This window comes from Lycorma delicatula, chromosome 11, assembly GCF_047948215.1.
Source record: "Lycorma delicatula isolate Av1 chromosome 11, ASM4794821v1, whole genome shotgun sequence".
NCBI classification, from domain to species: domain Eukaryota; kingdom Metazoa; phylum Arthropoda; class Insecta; order Hemiptera; family Fulgoridae; genus Lycorma; species Lycorma delicatula.
Genome location: NC_134465.1, coordinates 6848116 through 6867154, shown reverse-complemented (window position 1 = coordinate 6867154; position 19039 = coordinate 6848116). Strand labels below are relative to the sequence as shown.

The following is a 19039-nucleotide window of genomic DNA, read 5'->3' as shown; positions in this document are numbered from 1 at the left end:
TTTTTAAAATAAAAAAAGTTCATATTAATAATGAATAAATACTAATTAAAAATAGACTGTAAAATGATTCCAAATTTTAACTAGTATTTATACTAATAAAATAAACAATTGCAGTATGCGTCATAAGAAATCTATTTTTTGAAGTTTATTACTTTTTTTGAAGTAAAGTAAGTTGATTTTTGAAGTGAATCTTACTAACCATGGGATGAAAAACATTTTATTCTGTTTTTAAGCTTGCTCTTTTCTGCATCAATAATAATGCAAATTTTGATTTCACAATAGTGAACATTTTATATTTCCTAATTTCATTAAAAGACAATATAAAAAGTTAGTAATTAAATATATTTAAGAATATTTTTATCAGCCGTTAAAAGTTAAAGAATGATGATGAATTTCAAGATGGCAAACATTTTTAAATAAAATTTCTACTTTTTTTTTTTTAAGAAATGCATTTCAACTTTATTATTATAATTTCATTATTTCAGTTAACAGGATTGTAAAGGGAAGAAGAATTTTTATTAAAACGAGCAATAATCTTGCCATTGGGAATGAGTTTATTGCTTCACAGCACTTCAAGAAAAATAGTCTACCAAATCAACAGTTAACCGATTATAATATTCTTTTTCAAGAGTATAATAATTTACGATAAATCTATCTTAATTTTATTAAAATTCACACTTCAACTGAACAAAAAGTAATCTTTTTATTTAATGTTATAATATTTTTTAATAAAATTGATTATTAGATTGAGATAAACACGGAAAAATTGTAAATATTTAAACAACAAAATAAACTGTTCTTAAACTTAAACATTATTTTAAGTTTTTTATACGATTTCCTAATGTAATTACAAAACATTAACTTGCATTATATAAAACCGCTGAAAGACAGGGTACCTTTTTTAGATTTTTCACAATTCCTACAAGTTTTCTTCCAAAATTTAAAATAATCATATCTTGCAAAAGAAGGAAATTCAAAAGAGTACAAAAATAAAAATATAAATGTACATCCAATCTGTCCTTTTCATCCAATTTTTTTTTTAATGATGTCATTCTTGAAACAAAGTCTTTTTTGATACGTACTGTAGTGAATATTAATTTCTGAAAAAAAAAACCAATAATAGTATTTCTAATATATATTTACCTGTGCAACATATGACTTAAGAGATGTTCTTTCTTGATAATTACCCTGTTAAAAAATAAACATCAGAATTACACAAAAAAAAAAAAAAAATGAAATAATGTTAATAAATATTATCAGGCAATTAGAGTCGACATAATGCAAAATCACAACAAGTAATCATAATATATGTATTACATAAATCAAATAAGGGCAGTATTACCTACATTTTACAACCATACCTACATTCTTTTTTGTTTGTTTTATGAATGACAATAATCTTACGGTACATGGTACACATTCCTTATCTTGAGCAGTTATCATCACAAACTTGTACATTGATAGTAATGATCTTTGTTCAATTTATTAATTTGGGTCGTCATAAATACAGAAGATAATAAAAATTGCTTATAGCTCAACACTGCCTGTAATCTAGTCAAAATATTAAACTATTAGAATTATAAGTTATAAGAAATTGATGTACCAGCCAAGAGTTAGATAGTGGTAAATTTACTTTAACAGTATTGGTCCTACTTCATCAGCAATGAAGTAGGACCAACTACTTCATTGGAACTTCATTGCTGATTAGTAACAAATTTTAATATTTTCATGAACATTTCCTTTAAGAACATTAAAATTTATATTTTGTTTTCTCTTAGATTTTGTTCACAGGAAGGAATATTTGTTTAACTGGTTAAAAGTTTGTAACCTCTATCTTATCTTGAGTTAAATTTTCGTCCAATTCAACATGATCAAGGTGGAAAATTTTAGTCTGAAGTTTCAGTGTTCTGGATTTTTTAAATGTAAATTTACACTTTTTGATTGAGAACATCTAAAACAATATATTTTTTTTATTTTTGAAGCACATTACAAGACTTAAGGTTATAAATCAAGGGCATACAAATAATACTCGCATTTTCAGTTTTTGAAAATTATTCCAGTAAGATAAATAAGTACATTTTAAAAGCTGATATTTTTTCTTAAGCTCAATGGGAAAGTAAAAATCGATTACAAAACTAAAAGTTATAAGAACAATATTTTTATGTTAAAAAGTCTGAAGGGAAGTATTTTTTTCCAAAAAAACCTAATTGTTAAATTAAACTTAAAACTTAAATTTTTCAATATAATTTGTGGCAACATTTGGAACAGTTTAAATTTTCAAATTTTTAAAAAGGTTTTTGAAGTAGATGTTTATTCTTTCTAATGCAGTTGAAGATGTTTTATATTTCTACATTAAATTATTGAGTATTTTATTGTTCCCTATGTACTCTATGAATAGATGGAAAATTAGGTTCCTGTGTACTTTGTCAGCCAGTACATTATGTATTTATTTTTATTCCACGGTGCAAGATTTTCATTCTGTATGAAGTATCTACAGTTCCTGATATTATATTTTAAGAAAATTTGTTTTTTATTTGATGTGAAAAATGGATCCAATATATGCATTTAACAGCTCTTGTACGTCTTCTCCTGCATGTCACAATTGGTGATGCTGTTTGTTTAAGCCTATGACAAAAATTTTATAAAAAAGAGAAAAAATTAAAAAGTAAATTACTAAAGACTGTTTTTTTCTTGTTTTAAGATTCTCATTGTTTCACTTAAGCTGAAATTAAATATTTACTGTATAGAATATTTACTGATACTCTCTTGCAATAAAAGAAATTATACATTTCTTTTTTTAAATTGAAAGTTGATTCCTACAATCTTGTTTTGTGCATAATTCTCGCCGGCTTGAGAATTATATTTTGCATTTCAAATTTTCACATTAGAAATTAAGAACAGACAAAAATATGATTAACTTATTTATTGAAATTATTATGTAACTAAAATTTTACAAACTCTATTTAATTTTTAACTTAAATTGAAGATATGCACATTTCAAGCTCAGCTTAAAACCAAAATTATTAATTTTTAATATTAACATTTAAAATATACCCAAGTGAGTTTTCTATGAAACTATTTCAATATACTACAGCATTTGTAAACCTCAGAAAACTACCAGTAACTACACTAATGAACCAATTTCTTTTTCTTTGTTAATTAATAACAAAGTTAAAAATAACTAACAAAATTATATATACTTTTTTTTAACAAAACATTAATGTGTATTATAATTTTTATCTAAATAAAGTAATCTAGAAAAATTTGAAATTAAATTTGAAACATTTTAAAATAAGTTTTAAAATAAAACAACCCAAATCATCTTTATATGACTATGTCTAAATTCTGAACTACGTGTAAGAATTTACGGAGTAATAAATACGAGTTAAGAGAAAAATGATGTTAACTACTTACAGTAAAACCGGTAGCTTTCTGAAACAAAAAAAAATACATATTTATTAAATCACAATAATTTCAAATGAAGATATTTATGTAATCTTCAAAAAATAAAATTTCATTTCACTACATTTTGTTAGGCATTGTATATTAAACATAACAATCTAATTCCTAGAATTCATCATCAAAAAACATAGACTGGAACTATATATATATATATATATATATATATGTGGCTACTGTTTTCTTTGAAATATCCCTTTGTGGATCAATATTTCCATTTACATGCTGTTCCTGTTTCAGGAAACAGGTCAGTTTTCCATCCAATACTCTACTGTAGTGGATATAAAAAAAATATTTGCCCTTTTAACACAATATTCTAATTTCATTGCAGGAAAATCAGATGAACAAGCAAGACAACCTAACTCCATAACTGATCGCAGTTCAGTCAAAAACTCTCCAATAATGAGTGCACTCTGGCTTGGCACATCACAGTGGATGACATTTTTATTCCACAATTCATATTGTTTCCTTTAAACAGAATCTTTTTAACACCATTAATCACATACTTAACCATGATATGTCAGATAATACTAAATCTTGTACCTTGTTATTAAGTTTGGATAATTAAAAAATGGTGCTGCTGGCTTGAGATTTATGTAGATATTAATTAAAACATATACTAGCAACACAATTACTTAGGCGATTCCATTTGAATCACCACAGGTGATACTACACAGCTATTCTCAAGGAATTAAACAGCCAAATGTCATGTACTTAACAAGTACTGCCATCTTAACAATCAAATAAATTTGAAATATCCTATGAAAATAAACAAACATTAAAAAATGATGAAAACAATACATGAAGTATTAGTGTAAAGAAAAAAGAATTTATGAAATTATTCAACGTGTAGAAAAAACTTAATACACGAGGTAAACAGAATATTCCATCATAAATTTTGAACTAATTTTCTATTTAAAAAAAAACTATTTTTCAAAGAATAAAAAGTGGCTATGTGGTGTAAAGCTGCTGTTACATGCCATATTTACAGTATCTTAAGTTAATTATTACTATTATTAAAACTTACAGCAATATATTTTGCATACTGTTCTTCCTGTAATACTCTATCCTAAAACAAAAGAAAATAAAACATTGTATTAATATTTTAAATTTTAAGCAAGTCCATACTAATAATGTATGCATACACAACACTGCTGTTTTTTCCTTTTTTATATTTAAAAATTGTTTACCTTTTACAAAAGGAAAATTAATAAAAACTTAAATATTTTTTCTCACTGAAACCAAAAACTTATACTACTAGCATAAAAAGAAACACAAAAAATCAATTCATGCATTAACTGTTCTTTTTTTTCCCCTCCTCATTTCCATTTTACTTCCACCCATATAACAGCCATAACTTCCTGTTTAGGTTACCCAATAGTTCATTTCATTTTACTTGGTTCCACATTAACCAGATTTTCCTCACCAAAGAAATCTGTTTTTATTTATGTTGTTTACAGTAAAAAAGCAAATACAACTTACAATAGTGAAAACCTGGAAGACAATATACAATAATTGAACAGTACTTTTTTCCACACTGAAACAGTATCATATTCTGCAGTTTAAACTTGAACATTTAACAATAAAAATTGTGCTTTAATACCAAATGTTTTCAATGTTTTAACTCAGTCTAGTGAAGTTGAAAAATTAACAATAACAACTGCGGTAGCAAAAGTGTAACCAGTAATTATGAAGTAGAAGTGTACAGTATTGCAACACAACATTGATTCCTACAATCAGTACGGTAACCTTGGAGGAGTAAAAACATTTAGAAATTTGAAGTGGTTCAACAGATACATTCCATTCAGTGTGATTTATAAACATGAGTTGTCATGCCACACAGCAAAAAAATAAAGTATACTCATTGTTGAGGATTTTTTTCATCAATGAAAGTAGTCCTTCAAGAACAATTAATTGCGAAGTTATGGACTCTCCATTTCACAATAAGAGTGCTACAGTGCATTTTTAATAGGTTTTGAGAATATTACACCCTCAGAGCTGTAAAGACAAGTCATCAAATCTCATATTAATAGCAGAAAAAAATGGATAAAATTTGAAATAAAGCTTAAAGATGATCCATCATCAGCAATCTGAAATATGCCTTTACAGACAGTTGTATCTACTCAAAGTATGCAGCAGCTCATCATCTAGTGGTGAACTCGTCATCGCAAATCAGCTGATTTTGAAGTCGAAAGTTCTAAGGTTCAAATCCTAGTAAAAGTAGTTACTTTTGAATACCTAGGATTTGAATACTAGGTCGTGGATGCTACTGGTGTTCTTTGGTGTTGGGTTTCAATTAACCACACTTCTCAGGAGTGGTTGACCTGAGACTATACAAGACTACACTTCATTCACATTCATACATATCATCCTCAGAAGTATTACCTTACAGTGGTTCCGAAGGTTAAACAGAAAAAGTGTACACAAGCCCTTACAACAATAAAAGCTCCCCCCGTACATTTTAACATTTTGCAGGAATTAAAGTTTCCCAATATGCAATCTCCCTCAAAATTATTTATTAATTTTGTTCAGGAGAGCTGATAATCTGAGTTACAATTTCCTTAGTGATGAGGCCTGGTTCCATCTCACTAATTATATTAACGCAAACAATTTTTAGACTTAGTCTAGTGAAAACTGAAGGTGTATCATGAGACTCACTTCCGCCCTATGAAATAAGGATGTAGTGTATCGTTTAGCAAAAACAAACTGTCATCCAATTTTTTGTTCATGATAAAACTATTATTTCCCATAGATTATTCTGATATTACTGGGCAAATAAAAGATCAGTTCTGCTATTTCAGCAGAACTCCCACATACCACAAGACGATGGACTTTTTGGCAATATTTTTTTTCTGATATGACGATAAGAGAACTTAATGAATTGATTTTTATAGGATTTTAGAAACCAAGAACATAATGAATTGATTTTTATAGGATTTTAGAAACCATGATTTATGTAATTGTGAAAAAAATTGGTGTCCATATTGAATGCTCAAGTGTTAATTGACAAATATAAGAAAAACTGACAGATTCTATTTATACACACATTTCTCATATTATGCAGTGAAAGGAGATGAATTCCAAGAATATGTTGTGAACTAAGATGAAAATCGAGTTTATTACTGAATTCATGAACAGTAGCAACAATCAATACAATGGTGAATATTATTATTGCACAGTCAAAGAATTCCAAACACTGACTTTAACCAAAAAGACTACGAGCTTGTTACTTAAAATGGAGTGCTCTTCTGATAGAATTCATATCTCAAGGTAAAATAATTATCAATATTCACTGCAAGACATTAAAACATCTTTGATAGGCTGTTTAAAACAAAAGAGTGCTGATATGGGGCTTCCTGCTCCACAAAACTGTAAACATCACATCTGTGTTATTCAAATTGGAAACAGGATGTTTTGACTCATCCACCACTAAAACTGGACTCATGCCTGGTGACTTTTACTTATTTCTTTATTTGAAGACATATCTCGCTGAGCAAATTTTCAATGATGATGATGAAGTGAAATAAGTCATGACAGTTCAAAAGACAAATGTCTATGACTCAGGGATAAAGGTGGTCCCCAGATTCTTATTTGAACAACAGCAGATGATTATATTAAAAAATAAGAACATATATATATATATATATATATGTAATTGTAAATTTAAGATTTTTAAATAAATATTTTATAAGAAAAAACCCCTTTGCTTCTTTACTTTCTGTATATGCGTTATATTATAATGTTAGATATTTACCAATAAAAATTCAGTTAGATGCAGGTTGTTTTCTCAGTCACACTCATTAGATTTAATCATAATGTTCACCTACAACCTTTTTTAAATAAGGAAATTTTTCTTAAACATGTTAATCATACTATATTTTTTACATCAATTTTTTTTTTATTGTTCTTAGCTGAAATTTTGTAAAATAGATAGTTTCTAACGATTATTTAAAAACACTAATAGATTATAAATGTTTAATGCATTTTTTTAAAATTCACTTTTAAATAGTCCAACATTATTTTTAAACTTTCTTTATTCTTAATTTATTGCTTATTTATATTGTTTATGACATTTAATTATAAAATAATACATATTTACAATAACTATTTTATTTTTTACAACAAACATATTTTATTTATCAAAACATAATGAATTATATTTTTTATAAAATATTAAAATTTTTTCAAATTGAATATAATTGAATTTAAAGCTTTTTAATTACATTTTGCTGGTCAATTATACCTAGAAAAAATTACAATGAAATTTATTTTAAGCTTTTCAGTATATAATACTGTTCATATGGTCAAAGGAAACACAACAGTAAAAGCGATAATGTTATCATTATTTGCTTACCAAATATGAAGATTCTTCACCAGTCTGTACTTTCAATAATTTCTCAAGTCTAGATGCCTGTTAAAAAAACAATAATTTTAGATACTGTACTGTTAAACATCTACAAGATGAATATTGAAATTGCAGTATTATGGGATCCACTTTTTTATTTTAACATAAAAAAATGTCTTTTATATATTTTTTAAATCATACTTTTACTTACTCTTCTTGTCTGTTGTTCTGTCGGTGGCAGGATGGTCAAAACTTTACTGATGGCTTTTAATCAACTTCCCGATAAACTAGCAAGTTCAAAATTTACATAAATGTTTATTGTGAATGACAATGTAATTTCACACCTATATTATTTAAAGTTGACAGAGAAAAGAGAGGGAGGGAGGGAGGGAGAGAGGGAGAGAGAGAGTGTTGCTGTCTGTTAACATGCTTTGTGTGCCACCATAATGACTGCTTGATTCATCAATAGTGTGCATTCAAGTCAGCAGAAAATTTCCATTGTATTTCTTCTTGTAGTCAATGGTGTGTTTAGTGTTGTAATGCTAGGTAAGGTACTTAAAATCCATATATAACCTCAACCAGAGGTTGCTAGTTCTTTCCCTGACAGTTTGAAGTGAATTTTACAGAACATTCAGTCTAATTTGCAAATGTTGCAAAATCAACTTAAGAAGACTAAAAGCAATTTTAATTCTATCTCTTACAATTAGTAAATAATATGACATATTAGACAAATACCTATAATTTTGGATGTCGTCAGTAATGGTGATTGTTCTTTCTCTCCTCCCTATCATTTGAAAAAACCACTACTGTGCAGGAGGAGCAGAATAGCATTCAATAACAGTCTATACTGTTCCACAGGCTGTGAACCATTCAGTTGTTCCAGCTTAATATAAAATCTCTGACAAATGAGATGATCATTCCTTCTCAGAAAAGACCTAAAAATAAGTCTGGGGATGTATCACAGTGCAGTGGTGCAGAATGAGAGAGGGTTGAGAGAGTTGAAAATGAACCATATACTAATCGACCAAGAACCTCAGTCGATAAAAATAAACTTAAGTTATAGTACTTATTTAATCAAATCAACAAATTATTTTTTTAGAAACTTGAGAGAAGTAATAATAGTAACTATTACTAAGGATCAGATTTTTACTACAAGATCATCTTAAATTTAGTAAAGAAATTCTAGATTGGTTCCTTGGTTTTTGAGGCCTGAACACAAACAAAAATTGGATACTGTAGAGACAAAACTTACATACAATGTGCTACCAGCCCATCTCCCCACAATTATAAACCCCAGACTTTGAAATATTAATTATCATTTGTTCGTCTAACAAGTTAAAATTTTAAAAATACTTTTTTGAAGAACAGGAAAAATATGATTTAATTCAAGCTCTGTAAGATGAGCAAGTAACAAAAAATTCTCTTCTGAGATTAAGAAGCTTTTTTCTACAAAAGATGCATTGCAGAGGTAGCAGATAACTACATTTAATTTCTTTGACAGATATAGCTTGCTGTGAATTCAAGCAGCTCTCCACTGTATGTACATAACTTCTTCATTGATTTTACTTCCAATGCGCTTTAAATAGAACTTTACCATCTATGGTAATTCCAAACACTTCAAGATATCTGATATAAGATATAAATGATACAATATGAAGGCTATTTATAAATTATACTCTAGTTGAGTAACAAAAATAAACAAAATAAATTCAATTATATACAAAAGTTACATATGTATTTACATTACTTCTTGATACAATGCTAAACTGAATTCAAGCATCTGTCATATTGTAACATCGACTTGTCTATTCCCTCTTTAAATAAGTGTCCCGGTGTACCCAACCATTTGTTCACACCATCTGTGAATTCATCATTGCTTTTGAAGTGTTGAGTAGCAAGCTAATTCTTCAATTTTGTGAATAGATGAGAATCAGGACTGTAAGGGGAATAGTAAAAAATATGCCATTTTAACTTGTTTAGAACACCTTCAGAGCTAGCAGCAGCACGAGGTCATGCATTGTTATGCAAAAAATGATTCCCTTCATTAGCACCCCTGCTGTTTACTGTATATCACTCTCCTAAACTTTATCAACATTTCAACATAAACAACAGTCACTGTCATACACAGTTTTGCAAGTTCTGCCAAAAAAATTCTTTTACCGTAACAAAACATGGTAGCCATCATTTTTTTGTTCAAAATGATTTATCTGAATTTTTTGGGTTGTTCGTTAAGTATGTATGCATCCACTAACTGGACTATTCTTTTGTCTCAATATTGATGAACTGAATCCACATCTTGTCCTTATTAACAATACTGTCAAGAAATTCACTATCTTTCTTCTAGTATTGCTAAAGGAGTCAATACCACTGCCATTCTTTTCATTTTGTGGGGGATTTGTAAGTTGTTCCCGTAACCATCTTGCAAAGTACTTACGAAAACTTCATCTGTAAAACAATATTAATCACCTTCAAATTTCATCAAGTATTATGTGAGAAGTACAAAAGGTACTAGAACAATCAGGTACATTATCACATATATTAAATGTATACTTGCTATATAATTAAATTTTATCTTCATCACTCATCAGTTAAAAAGTAAATATACCTTATATGTTTTATTGTTTGTTTAACAAACAATAAACTTAAAATAAAATAAAAATAACAATAAAACTTAAAATTTGTGGTTCATGTAGTTTTATATTCGACTATTGTAGTGTTTATTTTATATATCAAAATGTATTTTAATTAAAAAGGTATGCATATCTTAACTAAAAAGGCATTTCATGTAGAAGTATTCTTATTAAATAAAATAGATTTTTCTTGACAGCAAAAGAAACCTTTCCATTTCACAATCATTTTGTAGAACAAAATGACAAATGTTAATATATTAAAATAACTGAAAAAAGTAGTCTTCAGGAGACATTAATAAAAACGTTTAATCATTTTTATTATTGTTTTTAAATTAACAATTTTAGTTTCAATAAAAAAAAAAATGGTATTTCTTTGGAATTATTTTCATGGCTAAAATTAGGAAGTGACCAAATTAACAAATAATCTATAAGTCACCTCACCGCATTCATTAAATATATTACAGCTATGAAATGCCTGTTCATATTTGAATATAATTACAGTGTACTAATTAAAAAGAGAGAAATACTAATTAATAAAAATAAACAAATTAAACTGTTGATCTCCATGGCAGAGAGCTTTTGAATCCCGGTCAGGCATGGCATTCTTCATATTCCCATTGTCAAGCTTCTGTGGTGAATTGATCCATGAAAAAAAATCAAACTTATTATGTATAATTAGAAATAGATTATTAAATAATCTAAGATATAAAGCAATTAATAAAATAACTTCAAACATTGTACTTACAATGAAGGTACTTCTGTCTTTTTCAGATTTAAAATTGGCAAAGTTCTGAAAAATAAAAATACAATGTTTCAATAATAGTAAAACAATATCCAGCAACATAAAATAATTTCAGACACTACTAAAAATTTAATTTTTATTTTCAAGTACATAAACATCAGTATTTATTTTTTAAGTAACTTGAAGAACTAACCCGATTACTGATGACGAAAGAAAATTTTCCATTACATGAAAAACGACAAATATAAATAGGATTTGAACCTGAATTATATAAAAATATTTCAAAGAATACTATAAAATTTAAACTTTGAAAATATTAAAGCTCTTTAATGTTATAGCAGTACAAATGTCTTGAAAAAAGAAGCAATCTGAGTAGCTGTTGAGCGATTTCAATATTTTATTACATTAAAACAAACTTTTGTTTAAAATATCTGCAATGGGATGGTAATAAAATAGGTGGAGATGTATATTAGGTTATATGACATCCACTTTTGAAAAATTCATTGAAAAACCATTACTAAAGGTGATTATTATTATTATAATGTCATCTTATTCTCAATAATGGACAATAGGTAAGGGGGACTCTTGTGGTAAAAGCTTTCAAAAAACTATCTGTTATGAAGATAGTCTTGCACAAGACAAGAATTTTGCTGACAATTTTAACTTATCATCATTCATTGGCATTACAATCTGATTCAATCAGTTGTCAAAGCAATCACAGTCTCTTCTGTGCAGTCAACAACATTCTACACAGTATCATACTATCATCAGTTTGAGTAGAATATTTACCCTAGATCTAAAATTTCATCTGTACACAATTCTCATGATCGAGGAATTGAAAACCAATGATTTTAATGGAAATTATACTTTTATTGAACAACTTTTTAGTAAAATGTTACTGAGATGAAAATCTCCGGGAGACTTTGAACATTTCATGAAGACTGATCTCATCTAAATGGTTATGTTAATAAATGAACGTTTGAAAAAACGGAAGCACATCTTTTTATACCAGCATTACAGTGTAATATATGATATGCATTTAAAAGAATTATATGGTCAACTTTTTTAAAAATTATAAAGCCACACTAACTTCAAGATGGTACAACAGAATTAAACTTTATATTGTTGAAATAAAATTAGCAATTATCTAACGAAAAACATGATTTCAGCAGGACAGATCTGTAATCAGTAAATCATTTTCCATATGATTTAGCATTTATTTCTGCATATTAGCTAGCTAATTTTATACGTACATTTTTTTACATCTAATATTTATTATCTAATAATAATTCATTATTACAATATCATTATTCATAAAACTAAATATCAATTAACTAATTACTAAAATAAAAACTTATTTTAGAAGAAAAATCTTCTTCTAACTGAACAACAAATGAAGCTGGATTATATTGCAACAAGGCTGTGGATTTTTTAAAAATTTTCCCTTATTAAATTTAAAAGTTATTATAAATAAATTAATCTTTTAAAAATAAAATAAATATGTATACTTAACTAAAAAATACTGTCTATTAGTTGTTTTGGCTTAAATTAGTGAGCTGCATATTTTTATAACTTGTGATTCACTTAGTTGAATATACAACAATAAAGCAAATACTAGACATAAGCATATACCAAACTAGTACAGATCTATGCAAATCACTGTACTCTGCTATTGCACTGAGAATAGTGTACATTGTTGTCATCGTACCAAACCAAATTGAGTACAATGATGGTGTTTACTTGGTCAGCCACTGCTTTAATATTTATCAATAGTTTTATTAATGTTTGACAACAATCTAAATATGAATAATCACCAAAATTATACGTTAAAAAAAAAAATGGCTAGAAATGTGTCTTTCATATATTTTAAATACTTTTATTTATTTTTAAAGAAAAATGTTAACTAAAACAATACATTAGGTCTTTCCAAATTTAGAAGAGAAACAAAGAATTTCCACTGCTAAATCTCTAAGTAACCTTTGAATTCTTTCAAAACAAACATGGATGTATTTAAATCATAAATCTGTAACTTTACATTCTTAAAAGAACTTTCTTATAGTTTTTTTTTGGGGGGCTAAAAATGCCTGTGCGTTATCATCGCTCGGGTATTTAGAGCCTCATTTATAGCATGTAGTTCAGCAGTGAACACACTTATAATACCGGGTAGACTTTCTTATAGTACATAAATAATAATTAACATGTTAACTGGACAAATTGCATTATACAGCAAAAGTCACTAAAACTTTAACCATACTAGGGACTAATGCATAAGTTATTTATTTATTAATAACCCTGTTCAAATGTAACATCAATGAAATGAAAGAAAAATTTTATTCTCTTTTCAATGAACTAACACAACAGTAGTAAAGTAAAGAAATTAGGTCTTTTCAGTAAGGAACTGGTCCAAGAATGTCAATGCTTTACACCAGTAATCACATCTAAAGGTTTTAATTAAGAACAATAGATTGAAGACAGCCTAATAGCATTAACATATTAACGTTTAATGATTTTATTATTAAATAATAGAATTTTTTATTGATTTAAAATATACTAAGGAATGCATAAGATATGAAAACTCTCATCTTGTAGTGAGGGATAGGAGAATAATTCATAAAATTAATTAACTTTTCACAACAAACTTTATAATTCGGAAAACTATAACAAATAACAATAATCATGTCTATTTCAGGCATCAAATGAATAAAACAGAAAATAAAAAAAATTAATTTACCATCAATGCTCTAATCTAAAATTAAATTTTTATGTTTAAAACATACCAAATTGTTTTTTTTTTTAATAATATAACATACTTACTTTGATAGCAAATCCAGTCCAATTCTGAAAAACAAAATTATATTAATACCAGAAATATACATTTAATTGCCAGATTAAAAACCAAACAACTTGATCAATACTAAGAATACCAATAATTACTACGAATAAAACTTTCTCATTTGCAATTATAAATCTATACAAGTTAGATGAAAAAGGATCTTTTTGTTTATTTATATATATAGATTTTTTCCACATATTGAAGTTATTTAATCAAATGAAAAACAATCAAATACTCAGCCATGAGTAAAAATAGGAATGAAATAACAATACTGAAATTAAAATTATAAAGAAAACGATTGTGATCAACCTTTTTATACAACAGATTGATAATAAAAATTGAGTTGTTGAAATGAATTTCATTTGTTCTGTGAAAGTATTAAAATGAAGAAGACACAATCAAATTTTTTGAAGATCATATTGTTTTGTGTATAACTGTGAAACTGGCATTTTATCAAATATTGTGTTTTACATATTAGTGGTTGCAAAAATTGATCACCGTAAAATTTTACAAAAACAACTTGAAATTAATGCGTAAAATGATAGTTATTACTTGTTGAAAAATCCAATTCCTAGCAGTGGTCCTGGTACTGTATATATAGAAACTGACGAGAACTTATTCTCTCATCAGAAAAATCATGTTGGCCATTAACTTCTTGAACAGTGGGTTTATGGTGCCTTTTGTAGGGAAAATACAAGCAGTTTTTATCATTTGATAGAAAAAAACTGTTTTATATCATATTAATTTTTTTCTTTTTTTTTGCTAAATTATGCATATAAAGTAATCTACTTTTCAGATTTAATTTTACAAACATTTGGCATAATTGGTATTACTATTATGTAAAATAATATTTCCACTTACCAACGATTTTTAATATAAGTATCCAAGTGCTTTTGCAGTCACTTCTCCATCATCATGAATTATATGAAGTTATTAATTTAATATTCAAGTATATATAATCTTTTATGTATAATTACAATTAAATTGAATTTAAAATTGTTATGTTCATAATAGTAGATTGTCAAATAATAAAATAAGTTAAACATTATTAAAAATGTAACATCATATCTGTAAAATGTTTACAACTATTGCTAAAGATTGAAATTTTACAGACCTGATGTTACATTTTTATTAACTTATAACTTATTTTATTATTTAACAATCAACTATTATGAATATAACAATTTTAAATTCAGTTTAAATATAATTATACGTAAAAAATTATATACATGAATATTAAATTAGTAACTTCATATAATCCCTGCTGATGGAGAAGTGTCTCTGAAAGTGGTCGGATAATTACATTAAAAATTGTTGGTAACTGGAAATATTATTTTATATAAATCTACTTTTCACCAGTTTACAATTTGAATCATAACTATTAAAAAAAAAAATAAGAAGAAATTTTAATGCTGTAAACTGTAAAAAAACATAACTCTAAGGAACAGGATAATTTTTGTCTGTGTACTGTATTGAAAAAAAACATGTTGCAACTAATGTTTCAGAAAAGTACAACCTAATACAACCCATTATTGTCAACTACTATTGAACATAATGGTCTTTTTTGCTCATTGTAAATTAACAATCTTTTTATTATAATATATAAATTATTTTGAACAAATATAAATATACTAAAACCTGGATAACTTTTTTTAACTACATACTTAAAATTAACAAAAATATATTAAAATATTCTTACTCTTTTTACAGCTTTTGGCAATTCTTTATTTGATTTCTGCAAAAAGAAAAAATAAATAATTAAAAAACAAATAAACTTTTATTAAATATTATTAAAAAAAAAGTAGATTTCATCTTAACTTTGATAATCTGACCTAAGCTCTGCTTGGTGCATCAAGTCAATTGTGGTTTAAAATCAGTAAGAATGAATCAAGCGGTATACACTTCAATGTTGATTTAATTCTTATTCAAACCATCTAGATAATAGCACTTACTGGATCTTATTAGATAACATTCCAACTTTTGTTCTTAACCAAATTAAAAATAATTTCACTGTGGAAACTTTTTATCAATTTGAACTAATAAATCTTTTTTACAAAGCAAGATCTGAATGTGCTTCTGTGTTGTGCAAGTCTCCAGAATTATTTCAGAACACAGATGATCTTTATTATGACTGTTTTTAATAAAACGAATGAAAGAAATCTTTAGTTATCGGCTAACAAAAATAGCTTAGCTATTTTTTCATGAAATTTAGATGACAATGTTTTTCACAAACACGAACAAAAGTATACTTTTTTAACTGCTGCATAAAGAAATAATAAATTATATACTTAAATTCAGGAGTGATATTATGATAAAAAATATTTTTCTAATTTTTTTATCAAATTAAGTAATTATGTAGCCTCCTGACTCCATAAGCAATCAACTTCAGTTAGAAATAGAAACATGCGTAAATATTAAAACAAAACAGTTTTCCCTGAAACTAATTTTCAAATAAGCTTTAAAATTTAAAAAAATAATAATTTTATATAATTTATAATAATTTTAATAATATAATTCAAAATGAATGTAAAAGGAGATGAAAATTTAATAATAGTTGGAGATGGGAATGCAAGCATTGGAAAAGGCAAGGAAGGAAATATAGTGGGTGAATACGGGCTGGGCAAAAGGAATGAAAGAGGGACCGAATTATAGAGTTTTGCACGAAGTATAATTTAGTAATTGCCAACACCCAATTTATAAATCAGAATAGAAGAATATACACTTGGAAAAAACCAGGCGATACTGCAAGGTATCAGATAGATTATATCATGGTTAAGCAAAGATTTAGAAATCAATCTCGTTGACTGCAAAACTTACCCTGGAGCATACATTGATAGCGACCATAATTTGGTGATAATGAAATGTAGATTGGGGTTTAAAAACCTGAAGAAAAGGTGTCAGATGAATCGGTGGAATTTAGAGAAGCTTGAGGAAGAGGAGGTAAAGAAGATTTTTGAGGAGGACATCGCAAGAGGTCTGAGTAAAAAAGATAAGGTAGAGAATGTAGAAGAAGAATGGGAGAATGTTAAAAAGGAAATTCTTAAATCAGCAGAAGCAAACTTAGGCGGAATAAAGAGAACTGGTAGAAAACCTTGGGTTTCAGACGATATATTGCAGCTGATGGATGAACGTAGAAAATATAAGAATGCTAGTGATGAAGAAAGTAAAAGGAACTATCGGCAATTACGAAATGCTATAAACAGGAAGTGCAAACTGGCGAAAGAAGAGTGGATTAAAGAAAAGTGTTCAGAAGTGGAAAGAGAAATGAACATTGGTAAAATAGACGGAGCATACAGGAAAGTTAAGGAAAATTTTGGGGTACATAAACTAAAATCTAATAATGTGTTAAACAAAGATGGTACACCAATATATAATACGAAAGGTAAAGTCGATAGATGGGTGGAATATATTGAAGAGTTATATCGAGGAAATGAATTAGAAAATGTTGTTATAGAGGAAGAAGAGGAAGTTGAGGAGGATGAAATGGGAGAAACAATACTGAGATCTGAATTTAAGAGAGCATTAAAAGATTTAAATATCAGAAAGGCTCCTGGAATAGACGGAATACCTCTAGAATTACTGCGCAGTGCAGGTGAGGAAGCGATTGATAGATTATACAAACTGGTGTGTAATATTTATGAAAAAGGGGAATTTCCATGCATCAAAATAGTCATGCATCAAAAATCTTAACTAGAATTCTATACAGAAGAATTGAGAGAAGGGTGGAAGAAGTGTTAGGAGAAGACCAATTTGGTTTCAGGAAAAGTATAGGGACAAGGGAAGCAATTTTAGGCCTCAGATTAATAGTAGAAGGAAGATTAAAGAAAAACAAACCAACATACTTGGCGTTTATAGACCTAGAAAAGGCATTCAATAACGTAGACTGGAATAAAATGTTCAGCATTTAAAAAAAATTAGGGTTCAAATACAGAGATAGAAGAACAATTGCTAACATGTACAGGAACCAAACAGCAACAGTAACAATTGAAGAACATAAGAAAGAAGCCGTAATAAGAAAGGGAGTTCGACAAGGATGTTCCCTATCTCCGTTACTTTCTAATCTTTACATGGAACTAGCAGTTAATGATGTTAAAGAACAATTTAGATTCGGAGTAACAGTACAAGGTGAAAAGATAAAGATGCTTCGATTTGCTGATGATATAGTAATTCTAGCCGAAAGTAAAAAGGATTTAGAAGAAACAATGAACGGCATAGATGAAATCCTACGCATGAAAATAAACAAGAACAAAACAAAAGTAATGAAATGTAGTAGAAATAACAAGATGGACCACTGAATGTGAAAATAGGAGGAGAAAAGATTATGGAGGTAGAAGAATTTTGTTATTTGGGAATTAGAATTACTAAAGATGGACGAAGCAGGAGCGATATAAAATGCCGAATAGCACAAGCTAAACGAGCCTTCAGTAAGAAATATAATTTGTTTACATCAAAAATTAATTTAAATGTCAGGAAAAGATTTTTGAAAGTGTATGTTTGGAGTGTCGCTTTATATGGAAGTGAAACTTGGACAATCGGTGTATCTGAGAAGAAAAGATTAGAAGCTTTTGAAATGTGGTGCTATAGGAGAATGTTAAAAATCAGATGGGTGGATTAAGTGACAAATGAAGAGGTATTGCGGCAAATAGATGAAGAAAGAAGCATTTGGAATAATATAGTTAAAAGAAGAGACAGACTTATTGGCCACATAATAAGGCATCCTGGAATAGTCGCTTTAATATTGGAAGGACAGGTAGAAGGGAAAAATTGTGTAGGCAGGCCACGTTTAGAATATGTAAAACAAATTGTTAGGGATGTAGGATGTAGAGGGTATACCGAAATGAAACGACTAGCACTAGATAGGGAATCTTTGAGAGCTGCATCAAACCAGTCAAATGACTGAAGACAAAAAAAAAAAAAAATTCAAAATGTTTATAAACTAAGTGCAATTATTTTCACTGAAATTAAAACTCTGAGTTTCAGCGCTTTTAAACTGCAGCAATAAGCAGAATATCCCTATGATAGTATGATCC

At 27.6% G+C, this 19039-nt stretch overlaps 1 protein-coding gene across 1 annotated transcript in view; it reads right to left on the bottom strand.

Annotated features, from left to right (window-relative positions):
- LOC142332163 (uncharacterized) overlaps positions 1 to 19039 on the bottom strand; it is a 100141-nt gene that overhangs the window by 52237 nt on the left and 28865 nt on the right. Inside the window, exons 12-18 of the mRNA XM_075378438.1 lie at positions 15709 to 15744; positions 13991 to 14014; positions 11180 to 11224; positions 7814 to 7870; positions 4487 to 4528; positions 3415 to 3432; positions 1144 to 1188 (exon numbers count right to left, since the gene is read on the bottom strand). Of these exons, the coding sequence (XP_075234553.1) occupies positions 1144 to 1188; positions 3415 to 3432; positions 4487 to 4528; positions 7814 to 7870; positions 11180 to 11224; positions 13991 to 14014; positions 15709 to 15744 (267 nt within the window). The remainder of the gene's footprint in view (positions 1 to 1143; positions 1189 to 3414; positions 3433 to 4486; positions 4529 to 7813; positions 7871 to 11179; positions 11225 to 13990; positions 14015 to 15708; positions 15745 to 19039) is intronic.